Source organism: Dendrobates tinctorius, unplaced genomic scaffold (genome assembly GCF_039654945.1).
Source record: "Dendrobates tinctorius isolate UK_male_01 unplaced genomic scaffold, ASM3965494v1 ptg000126l, whole genome shotgun sequence".
NCBI classification, from domain to species: domain Eukaryota; kingdom Metazoa; phylum Chordata; class Amphibia; order Anura; family Dendrobatidae; genus Dendrobates; species Dendrobates tinctorius.
The window spans coordinates 13,548,188-13,568,514 of NW_027361794.1; the positions used below are offsets into that span (position 1 = coordinate 13,548,188).

The window sequence follows — 20,327 nt, forward strand, 5'->3', positions numbered from 1 at the left end:
CTGTTTGGTTGTGGATTTTGGTAAGGAGTCCTGTGGAGGGTCAGTAAGGTAAACTGGGTAGTTAGTGTGCACTCTAGTCAAATATAGACGAGGTGCAGGTGCAACAGACCAGTAGGTCCTAATTACAAGTTAATTAAATTCACCGCACACTCAAACAAACTTTATGCAAATAGGTGTTCATTTTATTACATGTGGGAGCCAAGCAGGAATATAATAATCCATAGTAAAGGATACATCAATCAAATGCCTAGTAAACTAGCACCAACTAGAACTAAGATATCAAGGAGGGTCTTACCTTCTTCCAATATTGGAGGTTTGTATAGGGTGCAGAAGGAGAGGAGAATCTCTCAAGAAGAAAGACCAAGATCAATGGCTGAAAGGAATGATCAGATATGCGGTTAGTCATTTCACATATGCAATGGCCACATATTATGTCAGTGTAAAGATGTTTCTTTAAAGGGTAAGAATGTTATATAAATATATATATGCATACATCAGGCTGTTAGTATGCCACAGGACGCCACCTCTGACAGGCGCTGCGGGAGGAGCGCTTCCTTCTCTCAGCACACATCAGGTAACAAGATGAGATAAGACACCGTCTAAGGCCTCTTTCACACTTCCGTTTTTGACAATTAGTCAAAATCCGCCAGGTTTTGAAAAAAACGGATCCGCAATTTTTTTTGCAGATCCGTTTTTTTCACCATTGAGTTGCATCACTGGCGGATCTTGACTGATGGTCATCCATTGGATCCGTTTTTGTGAGGATCCGCCAAATTTTTTTCATCCGCCGGCATGCCTGGACGGACCATGCAACGTTTTTTTTTTGTGGTTGGATCTGCATTTTCCAGTGCGCATGCCCGGAGAAAGGAAGTCAGGGAGAAAATTAACCCTGAAATCCTTTCTGGCAGAGGAAAAAAATTCTCTCTCTCTCGGCCAGCGGTTCCTTTAAATTTCCTCATTCTGCGGATCCGTCAGAAAACGGATCCTGTGGCATCCGTTCACATCAGTTAGGAACGGATCCGCTTGTCCGCCTTTTTGGCGGATTTTAGCTGACACGAAAAACTGAAGTGTGAAAGAGGCCTTACATGCAAGGCATAGCACTGACCTCTATGTGCACACTCTGCTCTGTAGTGACTCACTCACCAGACTAGACACTGGAGGCACACACAGTGCACACAAGCACTTAACCCCTTATGTGTATTTTTTACTCCATCATATGATGCCACCATTATTACTCAAAAATAGTTCTATGTGTATGTATGCACATATATATATTTATAACATTCTTACCCTTTAAAGAAACATCTTTACACTGACATACATAATATGTGGCCATTGCATATGTGAAATGACTAACCACATATCTGATCATTCCTTTCAGCCATTGATCTTGGTCTTTCTTCTTGAGAGATCCTCTCCTTCTGCACCCTATACAAACCTCCAATATTGGAATAAGGTAAGACCCTCCTTGATATCTTAGTTCTAGTTGGTGCTAGTTTACTAGGCATTTGATTGATGTATCCTTTACTATGGATTATCACTGTATATACTGTATATCTGTATATGTTCTTACCTTGTGTTCCACTGGGATAACCTTTATATTTTATGGATTTTTGTGATTTGTTTATCTGTTTTTGTCAATCTCTGATATAGCTCTCTTTATATTTCAGCGATAATATGATAAAGGCTCGGACTGAGCCGAAACGTCTTTTATTTATATCGCTTCCACTGTGTGCTATATTCCTGTTTGGCTCCCACATGTAATAAAATGAACACCTATTTGCATAAAGTCTGTTTGAGTGTGCGGTGAATTTAATTAACTTGAGGGTCAATAAGGGTCAGTGGACGTGGAGCGGGGCGCCAAATCGCTACCCAGAGTTCCACCCTCCGCTGTAAGGAAGGGATATCTACATAGGGTCATGCACAATCTATCTTCTCTAGATATTTCCTCTGTGCTATTTAATTAGTGCTAAACCAATACGTTATTTTTGTATCTTGTATCTGGCATTATTAGCACCAGACACCCCCCCATTACTACTTTACATTGAAAAGATTTTTCTCTTTATACAGAGGCAGGTAACATATTTTTAAACTTAACAAGTGTCCCTCATTCATTATTTACATACAGGGTAAGAATAGAGATGAGATCAAGCAGCATTACTTGATTATGTAAACTATTTGCATAATTTTTCCCTTTCTGCTTTTGAAGTCAACAAACTGGTTCCATAACACAATGCATAATTAGCATATCAGCAATCATCACTAGTGATCAAGGATAAGCGCACAATGAAAGTTAATATTACAGGCATAAAACAAAAGGCTGTTTTCTTGACCAACCAGAAATCAACACTTAAATTTGAAAGCAAACATACAGATAACATTTTATTACTCTTCATTTGCTAAATACAGTTGTCTGGTTAATTAAACTACAATGCTGCATGTCTTCACAATGCCAAAAGTAAAAAAAAAAAAAAAAAGTTTTAAAAAAATAAAAAAAATGTTCAAATTACCCCCCTTTCGCCCCATTCCAAATAAAACAATTAAAAAATCAAACATACACATATTTGGTGTCGCCGTGTTCAGAATTCCCCGATCTATCAATATAAAAAAGAATTAACCCAATCGCTAAACGGCGTAATGAGAAAAAAAGTCAAAACACCAGAATTACATTTTTTGGTCGCCGCAACATTGCATTAAAATGCAATAACAGGCGATCAAAAGATCGTCTCCATCAAAATGGTATTAAAAACGTCAGTTCGGCACTCAAAAAATAAGCCAACACCCAACCCAAGATCATGAAAAATGGAGATGAGGCATATATCAGAAAATGGTGCAATTCTTTGATACTTTACCTAATAAAGAGGAGTTATTGTTACTGATAAATGTTTGTTTTGGGTCGTTTATTTCCTGTTGGTATTTGGTTTATTCTAGAAAACTCCCATATAATATTCCATCCTTGAACGCACGCCACGTGTATTATGATTTTGTACAATTTGTCAATAACATATGTAGTTTCTCCCCGTCTGAGTTATTTTGAAGGTCAACAAAATACAATTTTCCTGTAATTCATTTCTCACACTCTAGGTATAATAATGACTTCTCTCTCTGTGAGGGATTTTTGATGTTTAAAAAGGTTGTTCACTAGTTGGACAACCCCTTCTCATTGCTGATGTTTGGTCCTGTAAAAATGAAACCACGCATACAAACCTTCCATGCCCGCATCGCTTCAGTGGTGTTGGCACTTGGGTTTTTGGGTCATTTGAGGGTTTTATGTCATGTGAGCCCTGTAGCCAATCAGTGCTGTTGTCACTGTCCCCACTTTTAGACAAATCGAGCATCATGAGGCAGTCAGAGAAAAGCCGCAGCCCTGGCTTCCTGTTGATGCTTAATACGTCTGAAGGTGGGAACTGTGAAGCTGCCACTAATTGGGAGCAGGGCTCGTGTGATGTAAAAAACTCACATAAGCCCCGGAACAGTGAGTCTCGACGCCACTGAAGTGGAGCTGACGCCAGAGGAGTATTGAGTGTTTTTATTTTAATGAGGCCAAACATGAGGAATGAGTTCACTGGGGAAAAAATATATATATTTATTTATACCTTGACTTTATTAATACCAAATGTAAAACTATACCCATAATTCACCCCCTGAAGGTTAGTCAGAAGGTGACTAATAGAAAACATTTTCACCCAAGCCTCAGTATATAGGGTGAGGTGACGTATACACACTCACTCTCCAAGCCTCTCATTTCTACGGGTTTCGTCGTCCTCACCAAAGACGACTCATCAAGAGACTATTTAATATTATCCTATATTCAAGTGAGACTAGAGGAAGAAAACCCTAAAATCATGTATCATGTTATCCGAAGCAGTCAGAAAACTAGCCACATATTGGCAGATCCCAGACTACAAACTATATACTTCGTAAGTTTATAAGCCACTCCAGTGTGAGGAATAGATAGTATGTGAAAATACAGTATATACCGCTCAGGGAACACTTACCTTGCAGAGATCATTTCCATATTCATACTAAATAATTACACAGATCTCCCAGACAATATGGTTGCACATATTATTATTATTATTATTATGCATTTATAAAGCGCCATTTATTCCATGGCGCTTTACATGTGAAAAGGGGAAATATAGACAAGTATATTAAACATGTGTAAGAGAAGGGACACACAAGTACATAAGGAGAGAGGACCCTGCCCGCGAGGGCTCACCGTCTACAGGGATGGGTGAGGTTACAGTATGAGAGGGTAGAGCAGGTCGTGCGGTGGTTCAGTAGACCGAGGATCATTGCAGGCTGTAGGCTTGTCGGAACAGGTGGGTCTTCAGGTTCTTCTTGAAGGTTTCCATTGATGGTGAGAGCCTGATGTGTTGCGGCAGAGAGTTCCAGAGTATGGGGGAAGCACGGGAGAAGTCTTGTATGCGGTTGTGGGAAGAGATAAGGGGGGAGTAGAGAAGGAGATCTACCTAGAGACCATGTCACAGATGTATGGAGGAGACAGGTTGTGGAAGGCTTTGTATGTCATGGTTAGGGTTTTGAATTGGAGCCTCTGGGCAATAGGAAGCCAGTGAAGGGCCTGGCACAGGGGGGAGGCTGGGAAATAGCGGGGAGACAGGTGGATTACTCGTGCAGCAGAGTGTAGGATGGACTGGAGCGGAGCCAGAGTGCTAGAGGGGAGTCCAGAGAGTAGGAGTTTGCAGTAGTCGAGGCGGGAGATAAGAGCATGCACTAGTGTTTTTGTGGTTTCGTGGTTGAGGAATGAGCGGATTCGGGAAATATTTTTGAGTTTGAGGCGGCAGGAGGAGGCGAGGGCTTGGATACGTGGTTTGAAAGAGAGCGCAGAGTCGAGGATCACCCCAAGGCACCGAGCGTGCGGGACTGGAGAAAGAAAGCAGCCATTGACATTGATGGATAGGTCAGGTGGAGGGGTAGAGTGAGATGGGGGAAAGATGATGAATTCTGTTTTGCCCATGTTCAGTTTGAGAAAGCGAGCAAAGAAGAAGGCTGATATAGCAGACAGACATTGTGGGATTTCAGTCAGTAAGGAGGTGAGGTTGGGTCTAGATAGGTAGATCTGCGTGTCATCGGAATAGAGGTGATACTGCAAACCATAGGATTCTATGAGCTGTCCCAAGCCAAAGGTGTAGATGGAGAATAGTAGGGGTCCTAGGACAGAGCCTTGAGGAACACCAACAGACAGGGGGCGAGGGGAGGAGGTGGTGTGTGAGAGGGAGACACTAAATGTTCAGTCTGTCAAGTATGATGAGATCCAGGATAGGGCCAAGTCTGTGATGCCAAGAGATGAGAGAGTCTGTAGCGGGAGGGAATGGTCTACGGTGTCGAAGGCAGAGGACAGGTCCAGGAGAAGGAGGAGAGAGTAGTGTCGCTTGCTCTTGGCGGTTAGTAAGTCGTTAGTGACTTTAGTTAGGGCAGTTTCAGTTGAGTGATGCGGTCAGAAGCCAGATTGTAACCGGTCAAAGAGGGAACAGGAGGAGAGGTGGGAGGACAGATCAAGATATACATGCTGTTCCAGTAGTTTTGAGGTGTAAGGGAGAAGAGATATTGGGCAATAGTTAGGCACAGAGGATGGATCAAGGGAGGGCTTTTTGAGGATGGGTGTGATTGAGGCATGTTTGAAGGATGAGGGAAAGACACCATTTGTAAATGAAAGATTGAAGAGGTTTGTTAGAGATGGGATGAAGACTGTGGCCAAGTTAGGGATGAGGTGAGACTGGAGTGGGTCGAGGGCAAAAGTGGTGAGGTGTGATCTTGACAGAAGGGTGGAGAGCTGATCTTCTGTCATGGTGGAGAAGCTGGCTTTTGCAGAACAGGGCTGAGCGGCTAAGAGGGGCATTGGAGGCTGCGGGCCAAAGTTTTGTCTGATCTTGTCGATCTTCTGCTTAAAGAAGGAGGCAAAGTTTTCAGCAGAAATGAGAGGAGGGGGAGGAGGTGCTGTGGGACGGAGTAGAGAATTGAAAGTGTTGAAGAGTTGTTTAGGGTTGTGAGACAGGGAGGATATGAGAGATGCGAAGTAAGTTTGTTTAGCAGCAGAGAGCGTGGACTTAAAGCTGGCAAGGGACTGCTTTTATGCGCTGAAGTGCTCAGTAGAATGGGTTCTCTTCCATCTCCGCTCAGCGGCCCTGGAAACCCTTCTCAGTTCTTTGTTCAGGCTGGTCAGCCAGGGCTGCCTGTTGATTGTACGACCTTTGCTCTGTGTGAGGGGGGGCAGCCGAATCAAGTGTTGCTGTTATTGTGGTGTTATAAAAAATGGCAGCAGCATCTGTGTCATGAAGGGAAGCTATGTCTGTAAGAGGGAGAAGGGACTCAGAGAGTGATTGTAAATTGAGGTGTTTCCTGCGAGGGTGAGCGAGTTTATGGAGCGGGAGTTGCGCAGTAGGAGAGGAGAGGGAAGAGAATGTCAGTAGGTTGTGGTCAGACAGGGGGCGGGGTGAGTTATTGACATTAGTGAGAGAACAGAGACGGGTGAAGATAAGGTCCAGCTTGTGACCATCTTTGTGGGTGGCCGCAGAGGACCATTGAGTGAGGCCGAGGGAAGCCGTGAGCGATAGAAGTTTAGAGGCAGCTGGGGTGGAAGTGTCAATGGGGATGTTGAAGTCGCCCATGATGATGGTGGGGATGTCATCAGAAAGGAATTGGAGTAGCCAGGTGGTGAATTGGTCGAGAAAGGTGGAGATGGTTAGTTCTGGGGGGCAGTAGATGACAGCCAGTTGGAGGGGGAATAGATGCGGAAGGAGTGCACCTCGAACGAGGGAAGAGTAGCGGAGGGTGGCAAAGGAACTGGGGTAAAGGAGCAGGTATCGGAGAGGAGCAAGCCAACTCCTCCACCACGTTTGTTGCTAGGGCGAGGGGTGTGAGAGAGATGGAATCTGCCATAGGAAAGCGCAGCTGGAGAGGCTGTGTCAGACGGAGTGAGCCAGGTTTCAGTGATGGCAAGGAAGGAGAGTTTGTTGGTGATAAAGAGGTCATGGATAAACGATAGCTTGTTGCAGACAGGGCGTGCGTTCCATAGTGCTCCAGGTAAGAGGACCGGGGGAGTGGGGGTTGGATGAATAGGTATGAGGTTGTCAGGGTTACAAACAAGTGTAGAGGATCACCTCACCCTACATACTGAAACTTGGGTGTCACGATAATGTAAATATGACGTATGGTTTTTCTTATTAACACACCTTTCCAGAACTTTCTGCTACATTCATAGCTGCACAGAGACAAGCTTCCCTGACCACCCTCCTTTCCCCCTGTCAGCAGGCTGTTCTCACTAGCTCACTTCATTCCTCTGCCTGTAACATGACACTCCTTACTCATCCCTCTCGAAAGAATGCGTTACTTGGCAGAGAGAACTTCTTTGTCTCCAACATGTGCTCTATGGCTAAAATGGATGGGATTTAGAATCTAACCATTCGGCATAACTCAATGCCAGTTTATGTTAGGAATAAGAAAATTACATATTTGGGACTGGCAATACTAAATCTACACCACAGCGCCTTTTTCTAAACTCTAGCACCAGCAGAATCCGAGAAATGGATTTCTCCCGAACCGAGTTGAATAGACAGTCCTTGTTTAGAGTTGATAGGAAGCTAATTCCAAGACAAGATGAGTGATGGTTCTGCCGTTATTCTGCTAGGCTCTCCAGCCCAGTTATGTAGCTTCAAAGTTTTCTTAAACAAGTTGCAACTCAGAGGAAAGGGGGGGGCGTTGGTAACTCAGTGATGTCACAAGCCCAGAGGTATAAGTTACTGTCAGTCAGTCTGGAGCCAGTTGATGCCTTGGAAGTGGTCACACCAAGAACCTCTGATGCATTTTGATGTATCCCCCGCACAGCCTGATCAGCCTGAAATTATCTAAGCAAAATGTGAGTGCTTCTTCTTCTTAGTCCCTGTTATTTTGTAATTGCCTTGTACATATTTTAATTGTCTCATTTTGTAAAATCTTTTTATACCTCTTGTTAACACTGCCTACCTTTTGGAAGTAAAATATAAAATTACTAGTTTTGTTTCTCCTTGCCCTATAACAAATTTGCATGTTCTTCAAAGTTAATTACGCTACTAATTTGGGTTGGGTTCAGACCCCTCTATTGAGGAATTGGAGCTGGTGGCAGCGAAGTGTGTTCTGGGCTAGTTGGGTAACGCTGGCAGTGACGGAACGGGTTTTATTAGCTTATCTTCTGGCTGCGGCTAGGAGTATTTATAATTCCCTCGCTGCAGCATGCCTAACAGCCAGTCCACATTGAAGCAGGCCCGTCCGGAGACCAATTATCCTAGGTGCAGTTCCCTGACTGACGTGAGAGTAAGGGGGGTGCCGGAGAGCTGCGAGTTCCAAAGCAGAGCCGAAAGTGGGATATTGTTGGCAGCAGTGGAATAACTAAAATAAGCCCTTGTGGTAAATTGATAGGTCAATAGACTTGTTTGCTGTTTTTAATCACATTTGGTGGCAGCGGTGGGAAAACTAAGATAAGCTCCCTGCGAATGTGATAGCCGTGTGTCGGCAAAGCGTCCCTCCTGTCCCTGACAGTGGGATACATGTTTTATCTATTAGTCACTTTCTGACTAACCTTCAGGGGGTGAACTATGGGTATAGTTTTACATTTGGAATTAATAATAAAGTTTAGTTTTATCCTTTTGTCAGCAAACAAGAGGAATGACAAGAGACAATCCCTTTAAGAAGATCAAATTTTGGTTAAAAAGATTCCAACATTCTGAACATAAAAAAGGCTTCTCCCCTATGTGATGTCTCTGATGTTTATTAACAGTTGATTTCCATGCACAATATTTCCCACATTAAGAAAATGAACAAGGCTTCTCTTCTGTGTGACAATGTCTAAAAAGATTCGTTTTACGGTTAAAACAGATCCCACATTCTGAACAGGAAAAAGGCTTCTCCCCTGTGTGAGTTCCTTGATGGTCATCAAGATTTATTTTGCATTTAAAACATTTCCCGCATTCTGAACATGAAAAGGGCTTCTCTCCCCTGTGTGAGCTCTCTGGTGACTAAGAAGAGAAGATTTCAGGCTAAAACATTTTCGACATTATGAACAGGAAAAAGGCATCTCCCCTGTGTGAGCTCTCTGGTGTCTATTAAGAATCGATTTCTGGTTAAAACATTTCCCACATTCTGAACAGGAAAAAGGCTTCTCTTCTGTGTGAGTTATTTGGTGTATAAGATGATTTTCTTTCCGGTTAAAACATTTCCCACATTCTAAACAGGAAAAAGGCTTCTCTTCTGTGTGAGTTATTTGGTGTATAAGAAGACTCCCTTTCTGGTTAAAACATTTCCCACATTCTGAACAGGAAAAAGGGTTCTCCCCTGTGTGAGTTCTTTGGTGTATAAGAAGATTCCCTTTATGTTTAAAACATTTTTCACATTCTGAACTGGAAAAAGGTTTCTCCCCTGTGTGGGTTCTTTGGTGACTAACAAGATGCGCTTCCCGGTTAAAACAGTTCCCACATTCTGAACAGGAAAAGGCTTCTCTTCTGTGTGAGTTCTTTGGTGTATAAGAAGACTCCATTTCTGGTTAAAACATTTCCCACATTCTGAACAGGAAAAAGGCTTCTCCCCTGTGTGGGTTCTTTGGTGGATATTTAGATTGTCTTTCCGGTTAAAGTACTTCCCACATTCTGAACAGGAAAAAGGCTTCTCCTCTGTGTGAGTTCTCTTGTGGTCATTCAGATGCGCTTTCTGGCTAAAACATTTCCCACATTCTGAACAGGAAAAAGGCTTCTCCCCTGTGTGAGTTCTCTGGTGCTTAACAAAATTTGATTTTTGTGCAAAATATTTCCCACATTCTGAACAGGAAAAAGGTTTCTCCCCTGTGTGAATTCTCTGGTGCTGAACAAGAGTCGATTTCTTGCTAAACCATTTATCACATTCTGAACATGAAAAAGACTTATTTGCTTTAGGAGCAGTTTGTTTTTTAATGCCTCTTTCGTGACTTTCCTTACTAGTCAGTAATGAATCAGAAGATGGGACCTGTTCCACAGGATCAGATGAGAGATTTTTGCTGTGAAGGGATGATGGTATATCTGGAGTAATAGCATTCGCTTCAGTTGTATCTTGTAGCATCTCAAGATTATCAGATTTAAAAATTGAAAATGTCAGCTGTCCCTCTGATCTCCTGGTACAGTCATCTGCAAAGATAAAAAACAATTATTTTTTAATAAAATATCCTTGAGTTTTATATTTTTGAACATTTCTACTTAGCTTACCATGTTTATGTAAAACAAATTGAATTATTTACCAAGTCAATGACAGTTCACAGTCTAATAGAAAACCTTATAGGATGAACAAGTAGTGCATGTTGTTCAACTGTTTGTTCATTCTGCCTCCCAAATATTGAATAAAAAGAAACCAATCAATGTTATGTAGGCGAAAATAATATCAATTCTCATCTCATAAAAAAGTCCCCACTCAGGTCCATCATCTGTCAATGGAAAAACAGAGGTTCCCACACTATTAGTGGCTCAAAGGCTGTTAAAAGCAATAAGGTTTCCATAAACCAATCCAGCAAAATCCGCTCTCACTTCTGAGTCTTGCAGTGTGCTCAAAAATCATTTAGGATCCCTGTATTTAGCAATATTATAGTGAGAATAACCCACTTAATTTGCGTTGTGTGTCTCCTGGAGCACAATCTGGGCACTATGTGTTGGGTAATAAAATGCAAATGTGTAATTTTCACTCTCCAACAGCCACTGCGTGTTAATTTCCGGAAAGTGGCTGTGTAGTCAAAATATTCACTCCTACTAGGAATTATAAACCTCAGTGAATTAATTTATAAAATGGAATCACTTTATGGGGATTTCGACTGTTCTGGTTTTCTGTCATTTAGTTATATTAGGGCTTCGGCATATGGTGAGTCCAATCTCATCTGGGATCTGTTCCTGCTGTCCAGCTGGAGTAATCTGCTCCCAACTTCAGCCAATTGGAAAGCACCACACCCTACTAAAGCTCAAAGAATATTGCCAGAATCTGACAGATACTGGGTTGCTCTCTGGATCAGTCCTCTGTGCTCAGCTCGTGACTTGTGCATTTGTTTCCTGTTGTGACCGTGGCCTGTTTACTGACTACTCTTGTGTCTTCAGATTCTGTCCTTCTGGTTCTGACCCAGCTACCTATTATTCTTGCCATCTAAGTCTAGTTTCACACTTGCATTGTGTAGCGCTGCGGTGGCAGCCTACTTCCTCCATTCAGACCCGCCCACTGCAGCATCTCTGCCTTCAGCTCTGCCTACGTCTACATGCGTCCAGCGTACCCATTTTTAACATTGGGTACGCAGGCCATGCGGATGTACGCTGACGCATCCGCAAGTGTCGTTTTGACGCGCCGGCCGACCGCAACAGATGAACATGTAAGCAGAGCACCACATAAAACCCGGTGCACAGCCCCACCCCAGAGCACGAGAATCTCATTAACTGAAAACTACAAATAAAGATTAAAAAACAACAACAACAAGACTGATTTCATCACCATGCATCAATATAATCAGTATAACGGCACCGACCTGACAGTGTCTGTAGGTTACTGTGCACAATCCTGCTGACAGGTTCACTTTTAATTTAGATCTTAGGCATTTGGAAGAGGCGATGGAGAGCGTTTTTTTAGACTATAAGGGAGTTACAGACTTACATAAGTGAAGCAGGTCAATCTCAACACAATCAAACCATCATACAGAATGAACAGGTAAAAAAAGACATAGAATAAAAAAGTTACATCCCCAACAACAATGTATGTAAGAGGGGAGTACTCCAACATTAAACCAGAGTTCTATTCATTTATGTTGGGCCATTGGAGCTACTATGAGTCCTGACCATAAGATCAGAGAAAATAATATTGCTCCCCATTTCAGTAGAGATTGTGCAGTAATTTGGAATTCCTTAGGATCGAAAAAATGTCATTTATGACGTGGAGTGAATCTATGAAACCAGTGCTGGAGCCATGCCAACACATCTCCTGCAGGGGTGAATAAGTGTATATTACAGCCATCAGCCACGCACAGCTTAGAGATATATCATGGCACAGGTGTAATGGTTTTCCTGTAGTTTATCACAATCCTCCTTGAAATTAGTTTGTTTTAATACAAATTGAAAAGTCAGGATAAAGGGAAACTCGGCCATTGTACAGAAATTCACACTTGGCCTCACTGCACATTTAATGTTATTGATAATAAAAGAGAAATTTGGCCAGAAAAACTGGACCTGGTCTTGTAGGGACCATATGAGACATTCAGCAGCACAGAAGGGAGAGAAGGTAGATTCATCCAATAAGATATCAGGGATCTAGGAAGCCAACAGCATCATTACCGTCCAATTTCTCTCACAGACCCATCATAATACGTTTCTTGAAGTGATTTTCTAACTTGTCAGCACATTCTACATACGCTGTCATTTGACTTTGTAGTTTACAGACCTGGGCAGGTAAGGGTCAGCGTCTTCTAATCCCAGAGGGTAGGTGGATCCTTTAGGTGGTAAGTTCTATAGAAAAGGGCTTTCAATGCCCAAAGTCATTAGAACAGTTTTGGGAGGAGGAGAATGTTGTGGTCAGGAGGAAAAATGGTGATCACACGATTGTAATATGACCAGACTACACCACGGATAAAGCAGCCACAGCCGGTGACTGAGAAGAATCTGTGACTTCTCTGCATTTAGTGGTTACTACTCACCTGGGTAGTCATATGTAGGAATCTCCTCTTTACACTGCTCATCACCCCTCACATATGTCTCTGTAGTATTAATATGGCTCAGATCTTCAGCCTGAAACAAATATTGTAAAAGTCACAGACAGATGGAGAAGTCACATCTATGATCAGCTCTAATCCTGCCATCTCCACCGCTCTTATTACACAAGTATAAAACATATAATTCTGGTGGATAAAACAAGACTGAGCACAAGACCTTCACAGCCGTCTACACATCATAGGGGAGATCTCATCACACCTTCTCTTCATCTACCTGATGATTCTGAGGAACATTGGGATCTTCTTGTTTACAGTCCTGTGGAAGAAGAGGACGGGGACATCTCTCTGGTGTTGTCCTCTTACTAGATAGATCTGGAGGAAACACATACAGGGACTGAATTCATTCTTTACATACAGATAATTATAGGCCATGTGCATTTAGTCCTGTCTATTACCTGGTGATGTGAGGGGCTGTGGGACCTTCATCATGACGTCCTTGTACAGATCTTTATGTTCTTCTAAATACCCCCACTCCTCCATGGAGAAATAGACAGCGACATCCTGACACCTTATAGGAACCTGACACATACAATGATACCGTCATCCCCCGATCCCTTCATAGCATTACTATATAATGTCCCAGCATTCCCAGCAGTGTCACCTCTCCAGTCAGCAGCTCAATCATCTTGTAGGCGACTTCTAGGATCTTCTGGTCATTGATGTCCTCATGTATCAGGGGGTGAGGTGGAGGCCCTGTGATTAGGCTCAGGGGTCTTCTGCATCCCTCAGACACAGGGTCCTGACAGCGCTCACTAGAGGTCTTCTTCACTACTGTGTAATCCTGGTTATGGAGAGACACATTAATAAATCTCACTACAGACATTTCCAGAGTCCTCACCTCTCCAGTTCTGTCCATCTGTTATTCCCATAGATAAGAATGATGTAATGTGACGTCATCAGAATCTCTCACCTCTCCAGTAAGCCGGAAGAGGATCTCTAGGGTGAGGTGTAATATCCTCTCCGCCATCTTGTCTCTGTCCATATCCATCCTTGATGGATAAATCAGGAAAATTCTCTTATATAGAAGATCTTCACTGAGAGGATCCGATATTGTAGAGACCTGAATGAGAAGATGAGCCGATGTAACATCATAAAAATCCTGTGTAATAATACAATTACTGGAGATAATAAGGGAAACATATGAGGAGATTTATTATTTTACAGTATTTAGTTTTCTTCCTTACATCTACTAATAAAACCTATATATTTAGGCCACAGACAACAAGCAGTTTCTCCCTCGGAGTCGGCAGCTGAATACGTTTCTCATAGACTCATCTTCCATAACGCTAATTCTCGTCTCATTTACCGACACTGGAATCGGCATTAGCAATACTGCAGGAGATATTCATTACACGGGACAGGAGAAATAACTACTTCATGATGAGGACGACATCTTCATCTTCTACTACGGCTCTAGAAACATATTTGGCCAAAAACCAACAAATTCCACAATGATGTATGTCATGTAGAAAAAAAGTGAAGATTACAAAAAATGTGTTTAAAACCATAATTCTTTATAAAATATATTAAAAGATGAAAAAAATAATAAAAAGACAGGGCAAAAAAGCCTCCAAAAAGAGGGGGATAAGCTGTGGCAAGAAAATAAGCAGTGACACAAAGAAAGGTCAATAAGTAACCCTATAGGTTAAATGTGAATACAAAAAAGGTTTTTACATGCAAATTAATCCATGGCAGACACAACATGCCTTAGTAGATAACATTGTTTGTTGCCACTAAGTTTTGCAAGAGGATAAAGCAATACTGCACGTCGCCCATGTGACCATAAAGGACCGGAGTATACCATAAGGGTTAATGAAGTAGGGTACACCTGGAACTGCACAGAAATAGGCAGTAACATAAGGGATCAATGAACAACTCTGTAGTTTAGATGTAAATACTAAAAAAAGGTTCTTGCATACAAATTAATTTATGCCAGGGTAAACATGGTAGATGACAATAATAGACCATTGTTTGTTGCTACCAAGTTACGTTGCCCACATGGCTATAAAAAACCTGAGTCTACCATGAGGGTTGATAACAGGGAGAAAATCTGGAGCTGCACAGAGTAGCAAATAAGGAATAAAGTGCATATACATGTAATAAAGGAGAGTGTACCAGAGCAAGTGCCGCAACTGCCGATGAAAGCAGATGGAATGCCGCAGGATGTCCCCCCCCAACAAATTATGTTTGGATGTGACGGTCAATCTTTGATTTATTATTAATATATGGGGGCACATAGGTGACATTACTAATATATGGGGGCACATAGGTGACATTACTAATATATGGGGGCACATAGGTGACATTACTAATATATGGGGGCACACAGGTGACATTACTATTATATGGGGGCACATAGGTGACATTACTAATATATGGGGGCACATAGGTGACATTACTAATATATGGGGGCACACTTGCCATTAATACTATGTAGGGGCACATAGAAAAAATTATGGCCACCTGTAGGCAGGGCCCCAAAATTCCGCTAGGAATTTTGGGGCCCCATACTGGCAAAATTTTCAGGCCCCCTTGAGACTCTCCCCAGTTCTGCCTCCACCCCTCGAACCTTCCACAGTCCCACCATCCGCTCTTGGAAGAATTCATCTTCTGCACCATGTCCTCACCAATCTGATATTAAGGGTATGTGCACAAGCTGTGGATTACTCTGCGGATTTTTCAGCGCGGATTTGGCTAAATCCGCAGGTCAAATGACCTGCGTTTTACCTGTGGATTTAGTGCATATTTTCTGCGGATTTCCCTGCGTTTTTACACCTGTGATTTCCTATAGTGGATCAGGTGTAAAAACGTTGCGGATCCACAAAAAGAATTGTCATGCTGCGGATTTGAACCCGCAGCAAATCCACGTGTTAAAATCCGCAGCATGTGCACAGCGTTTTTGAAAATAGGTTGACTTGAATGGTACTGTAAACGCAGCAGAATCCGCAGCATGTGCACATACCCTAACAGTTCCCAGCAGACACCAGAAAGCAAACATGGCCAGCAGCTTTTGTTTTGGCCAAAATAATTTTTAAGCCGCCACCATGACAAAGTAGACTCTTTTGGCCGGGCCCTACTCTACTCTAACCTATTAAACATTTCTTAAAATATCCAATACTCTTTTTAGGTATATTTTTATTTATTTTTCTTTAAGGGAATGAGTCACATACATTCTTTATAATGACAATTAATACCACATACAAGGGTCAAAAACCGTCACACCATGACCAGACCAGATATTATCACCACCTAGTTACAGAATAATACCACACACAAGGAACAAATACCTCCATACCATGACCAGATCACATATTACCATCACATAGTGATCAAATAATACCACATACAGAGAGAAATACCACCATATCATAACCAGATCACATACTACCACCACATAGTGACGAATGATACAATACTGATCATTAATAAAAAAAAACACAACACTAATGCCATTATTCACAGGAGCTCTGTATATAATGTCAGTGTACAGGTAACTCAGTGATCACCAGTGACATTATACACAGAAGCTCTGTATATAGTGTCAGTGTACAGGTAATACAGTGATCACCAGTGACATTATACACAGGAGCTCTGTATATAGTGTACAGGTAATACAGTGACGTCTCTAGCTGAAGTCCTTCATCTTTGTTTTTCTTTTTCATGCAGCGCAGACCGCCATTATTTCTTCCACCCAGGACTCATCTCTACATAAAATAACACATAGTTACCTAGAGCACATTCCCCACTTTTTCCCCTTTCTTCTACAATACACATCTGAATACAGACATGCACCTAATAGATAGTTATTATGCAATCCACCATTCCAAATATAAATTACTAGATGTGTGCCCGATGCTATCGCATCGGGAGGGCAGTAGCATCACGATGGGGGCAGCAGCCCACCCACTTCCGTGCAGTCACAACTGGCAGGAAAGACGGTGTTTTGCGGCCTGTGCTGGAGATGGTCTGTGGCGCCACCAGAGGGTGGCCGCACCCAATCTCCAGCACAGGCCTCAAGCCGTGGACTTTCCTGCCGGCTGTGACTGCACGGAGGTGGGTGGGCAGGCAGTGGCGGGATCCGGCGCGTGTAGTCAGGCGGTGGGTCCTGGCGGCGGCATCCCTCTCATTACTCTCTCCTCATTACACCCCCTCATTACACCCTCTCATTATACCCCCTTCATTACACCCCTCTTGTTATACCCCGTCGTTACCCCACTTTCAAAGCATCGTGATCACAGCGGTGGCCTGGATCTGAGCAGCGGTCAAGATAGCAGCGGCGTTCGAGATCGCAGCAGCGGCTCGGATCTGAGCGGCATCACTTGGGTGTTCCAAAATGGCGGTTGGCGTACTTCCGGTGCGGCGAGGTGGATTGTGGGATTCGGGGACATCCAGATGGAAGTGGATGACAGACAATTTAAGGCAATTATACAGTGGGGCAAAAAAGTATTTAGTCAGTCAGCAATAGTGCAAGTTCCACCACTTAAAAAGATGAGAGGCGTCTGTAATTTACATCATAGGTAGACCTCAACTATGGGAGACAAACTGAGAAAAAAAATCCAGAAAATCACATTGTCTGTTTTTTTTCATTTTATTTGCATATTATGGTGGAAAATAAGTATTTGGTCAGAAACAAAATTTCTGACCAAATTACCACAGGGCTCTGTCCTGGGCCCTGTATTGTTCAACATCTTTATCAACGATTTAGATGAAGGAATTGAGGGTAAACTGATTAAATTTGCTGATGACACAAAGTTAGGAGGGATAGCTAATACTAGAGAAGAGAGAGAGCGGATTCAAAAAGATTTAAATAAACTGGAGAAGTGGGCAGTAACTAACAGAATGGTTTTTAACAGGGAGAAATGCAAAGTACTACATCTGGGCAATAAAAATGAAAAAAGCATATATAGAATGGGAGGAATAGGGCTAAGTGACAGCACATGTGAAAAAGACTTGGGTATACTAATAGATCACAGACTGAATATGAGTCAACAGTGTGATGCAGCAGCAAAAAAGGCAAATGCAGTTCTAGGATGTATTAACAGAAGCATACAGTCTAGATCACGTGAAGTCATTATTTCCCTCTACTCCTCTTTGGTCAGACCTCATCTGGAATATTGTGTCCAGTTTTGGGCACCACATTTTAAAAAAGACATCAACAAACTGGAGCAAGTTCAGAAAAGAGCGACCAGAATGGTGACCGGTCTGCAAACCCTGTCTTATGAGGAAAGGTTGCAGGATTTGGGAATGTTTAGTTTGCAAAAGAGAAGACTGAGAGGAGACTTAATTGCTGTCTACAAATATCTAAAGGGCTGTCACATTGTAGAAGGATCAACTTTATTCTCATTTGCACAAGGAAAGACTAGAAGCAATGGGATGAAACTGAATGGGAGGAGACACAGATTAGATATTAGAAAAAACTTTTTGACAGTTAGAGTGATCAATGAGTGGAACAGGCTGCCACGAGAAGTGGTGAGTTCTCCTTCAATGGAAGTCTTCAAACAGAGGCTGGACAGACATCTGACTGGGATGATTTAGCGAATCCTGCTTTGAGCAGGGGGTTGGACCAGATGGCCCAGGAGGTCCCTTCCAACTCTACGATTCTATGATTCTATGATTCATCTCAATACTTTGTGATATATCCTTTGTTGGCAATGACAGAGGTCAAACGTTTTCTGTAAGTCTTCACAAGGTTGCCACACACTGTTGTTGGTATGTTGGCCCATTCCTCCATGCAGATCTCCTCTAGAGCAGTGATGTTTTTGGCTTTTGGCTTGGCAACACGGACTTTCAACTCCCTCCAAAGGTTTTCTATAGGGTTGAGATCTGGAGACTGGCTAGGCCACTCCAGGACCTTGAAATGCTTCTTACGAAGCCACTCCTTCGTTGCCCTGGCGGTGTGCTTTGGATCATTGTCATGTTGAAAGACCCAGCAACGTTTCATCTTCAATGCCCTTGCTGATGGAAGGAGGTTTGCACTCAAAATCTCACGATACATGGCCCCATTCATTCTTTCATGTACCCGGATCAGTCGTCCTGGCCCCTTTGCAGAGAAACAGCCCCAAAGCATGATGTTTCCACCACCATGCTTTACAGTAGGTATGGTGTTTGATGGATGCAACTCAGTATTCTTTTTCCTCCAAACACGACAAGTTGTGTTTCTACCAAACAGTTCCAGTTTGGTTTCATCAGACCACAGGACATTCTCCCAAAACTCCTCTGGATCATCCAAATGCTCTCTAGCAAACTTCAGACGGGCCCGGACATGTACAGGCTTAAGCAGTGGGACACGTCTGGCACTGCAGGATCTGAGTCCATGGTGGCGTAGTGTGTTACTTACGGTAGGCCTTGTTACATTGGTCCCAGCTCTCTGCAGTTCATTCACTAGGTCCCCCCGCGTGGTTCTGGGATTTTTGCTCACCGTTCTTGTGATCATTCTGACCCCACGGGGTGGGATTTTGCGTGGAGCACCAGATCGAGGGAGATTATCAGTGGTCTTGTATGTCTTCCATTTTCTAATTATTGCTCCCACAGTTGATTTCTTCACTCCAAGCTGGTTGGCTATTGCAGATTCAGTCTTCCCAGCCTGCTGCAGGGATTCAGTCTTCCCAGCCTGCTGCAGGGCTACAATTTTGTTTCTGGTGTCCTTTGACAGCTCTTTGGTCTTCACCATAGTGGAGTTTGAAGTCAGACTGTTTGAGGGTGTGCACAGGTGTCTTTTTATACTGATAACAAGTTTAAACAGCTGCCATTACTACAGGTAATGAGTGGAGGAAAGAGGAGACTCTTAAAGAAGAAGTTACAGGTCTGTGAGAGCCAGAAATCTTGATTGCTTGTTTCTGACCAAATACTTATTTTCCACCATAATATGCAAATAAAATGGAAAAAAAAACAGACAATGTGATTTTCTGGATTTTTTTTTCTCAGTTTGTCTCCCATAGTTGAGGTCTACCTATGATGTAAATTACAGACGCCTCTCATCTTTTTAAGTGGTGGAACTTGCACTATTGCTGACTGACTAAATACTTTTTTGCCCCACTGTATATAAAGATAATCCACCACTGAACCCCCACCAACTATAAATAGCCATTTTCCCCACCTAATATATACCGTACATTAATTAGCCCCTGTACTCTTTCCCCCAATTTATTACCAGTCACTGCATCCTCAATTCCCCCCACTATGTGCCTCCTGCTCCCGATTCATTATATTTACATGCCTCTTCCGCCCTAATTCATTGTCATGTCTTCTGTCTCTCCCACCCTCTATTCATTATCAACTGATCTCCCCCACATTCAATACATCATTTACTCCCACCACCCTCAAAATTCATCATTGATTGCTCTCCCCCAGGTCCTCATTTGCTCTCCCCATCCCCCACCTTCAATTCAATTGATGTCCCCCATCCCTCACTTCATCATTCCCAGTCCTCCTCTCCCTCAATTCATCAGTTGCAGTTCCCCATTCTCCCCCCACTCCATCATGTGCAGTCCCCCCTCGCCCCACTTCATCATGTGCAGTCCCCTTCCGCTCATGTGCAGTCCCCCATCCCCTCTCACATCATCAATTGCAGCAG

The 20,327-nt window shown here is 42.8% G+C and overlaps 1 protein-coding gene and 1 pseudogene across 1 annotated transcript in view; both read right to left on the reverse strand.

The window, feature by feature from the left end:
- Positions 1-20,327, reverse strand: part of LOC141047339 (uncharacterized) — a 944,519-nt gene that overhangs the window by 69,221 nt on the left and 854,971 nt on the right. Inside the window, 1 exon segment of the mRNA XM_073542400.1 lies at positions 9,632-9,874. Coding sequence (XP_073398501.1) covers positions 9,632-9,874 — 243 coding nt within the window.
- LOC141047335 (uncharacterized) lies at positions 8,750-9,678 on the reverse strand (annotated as a pseudogene).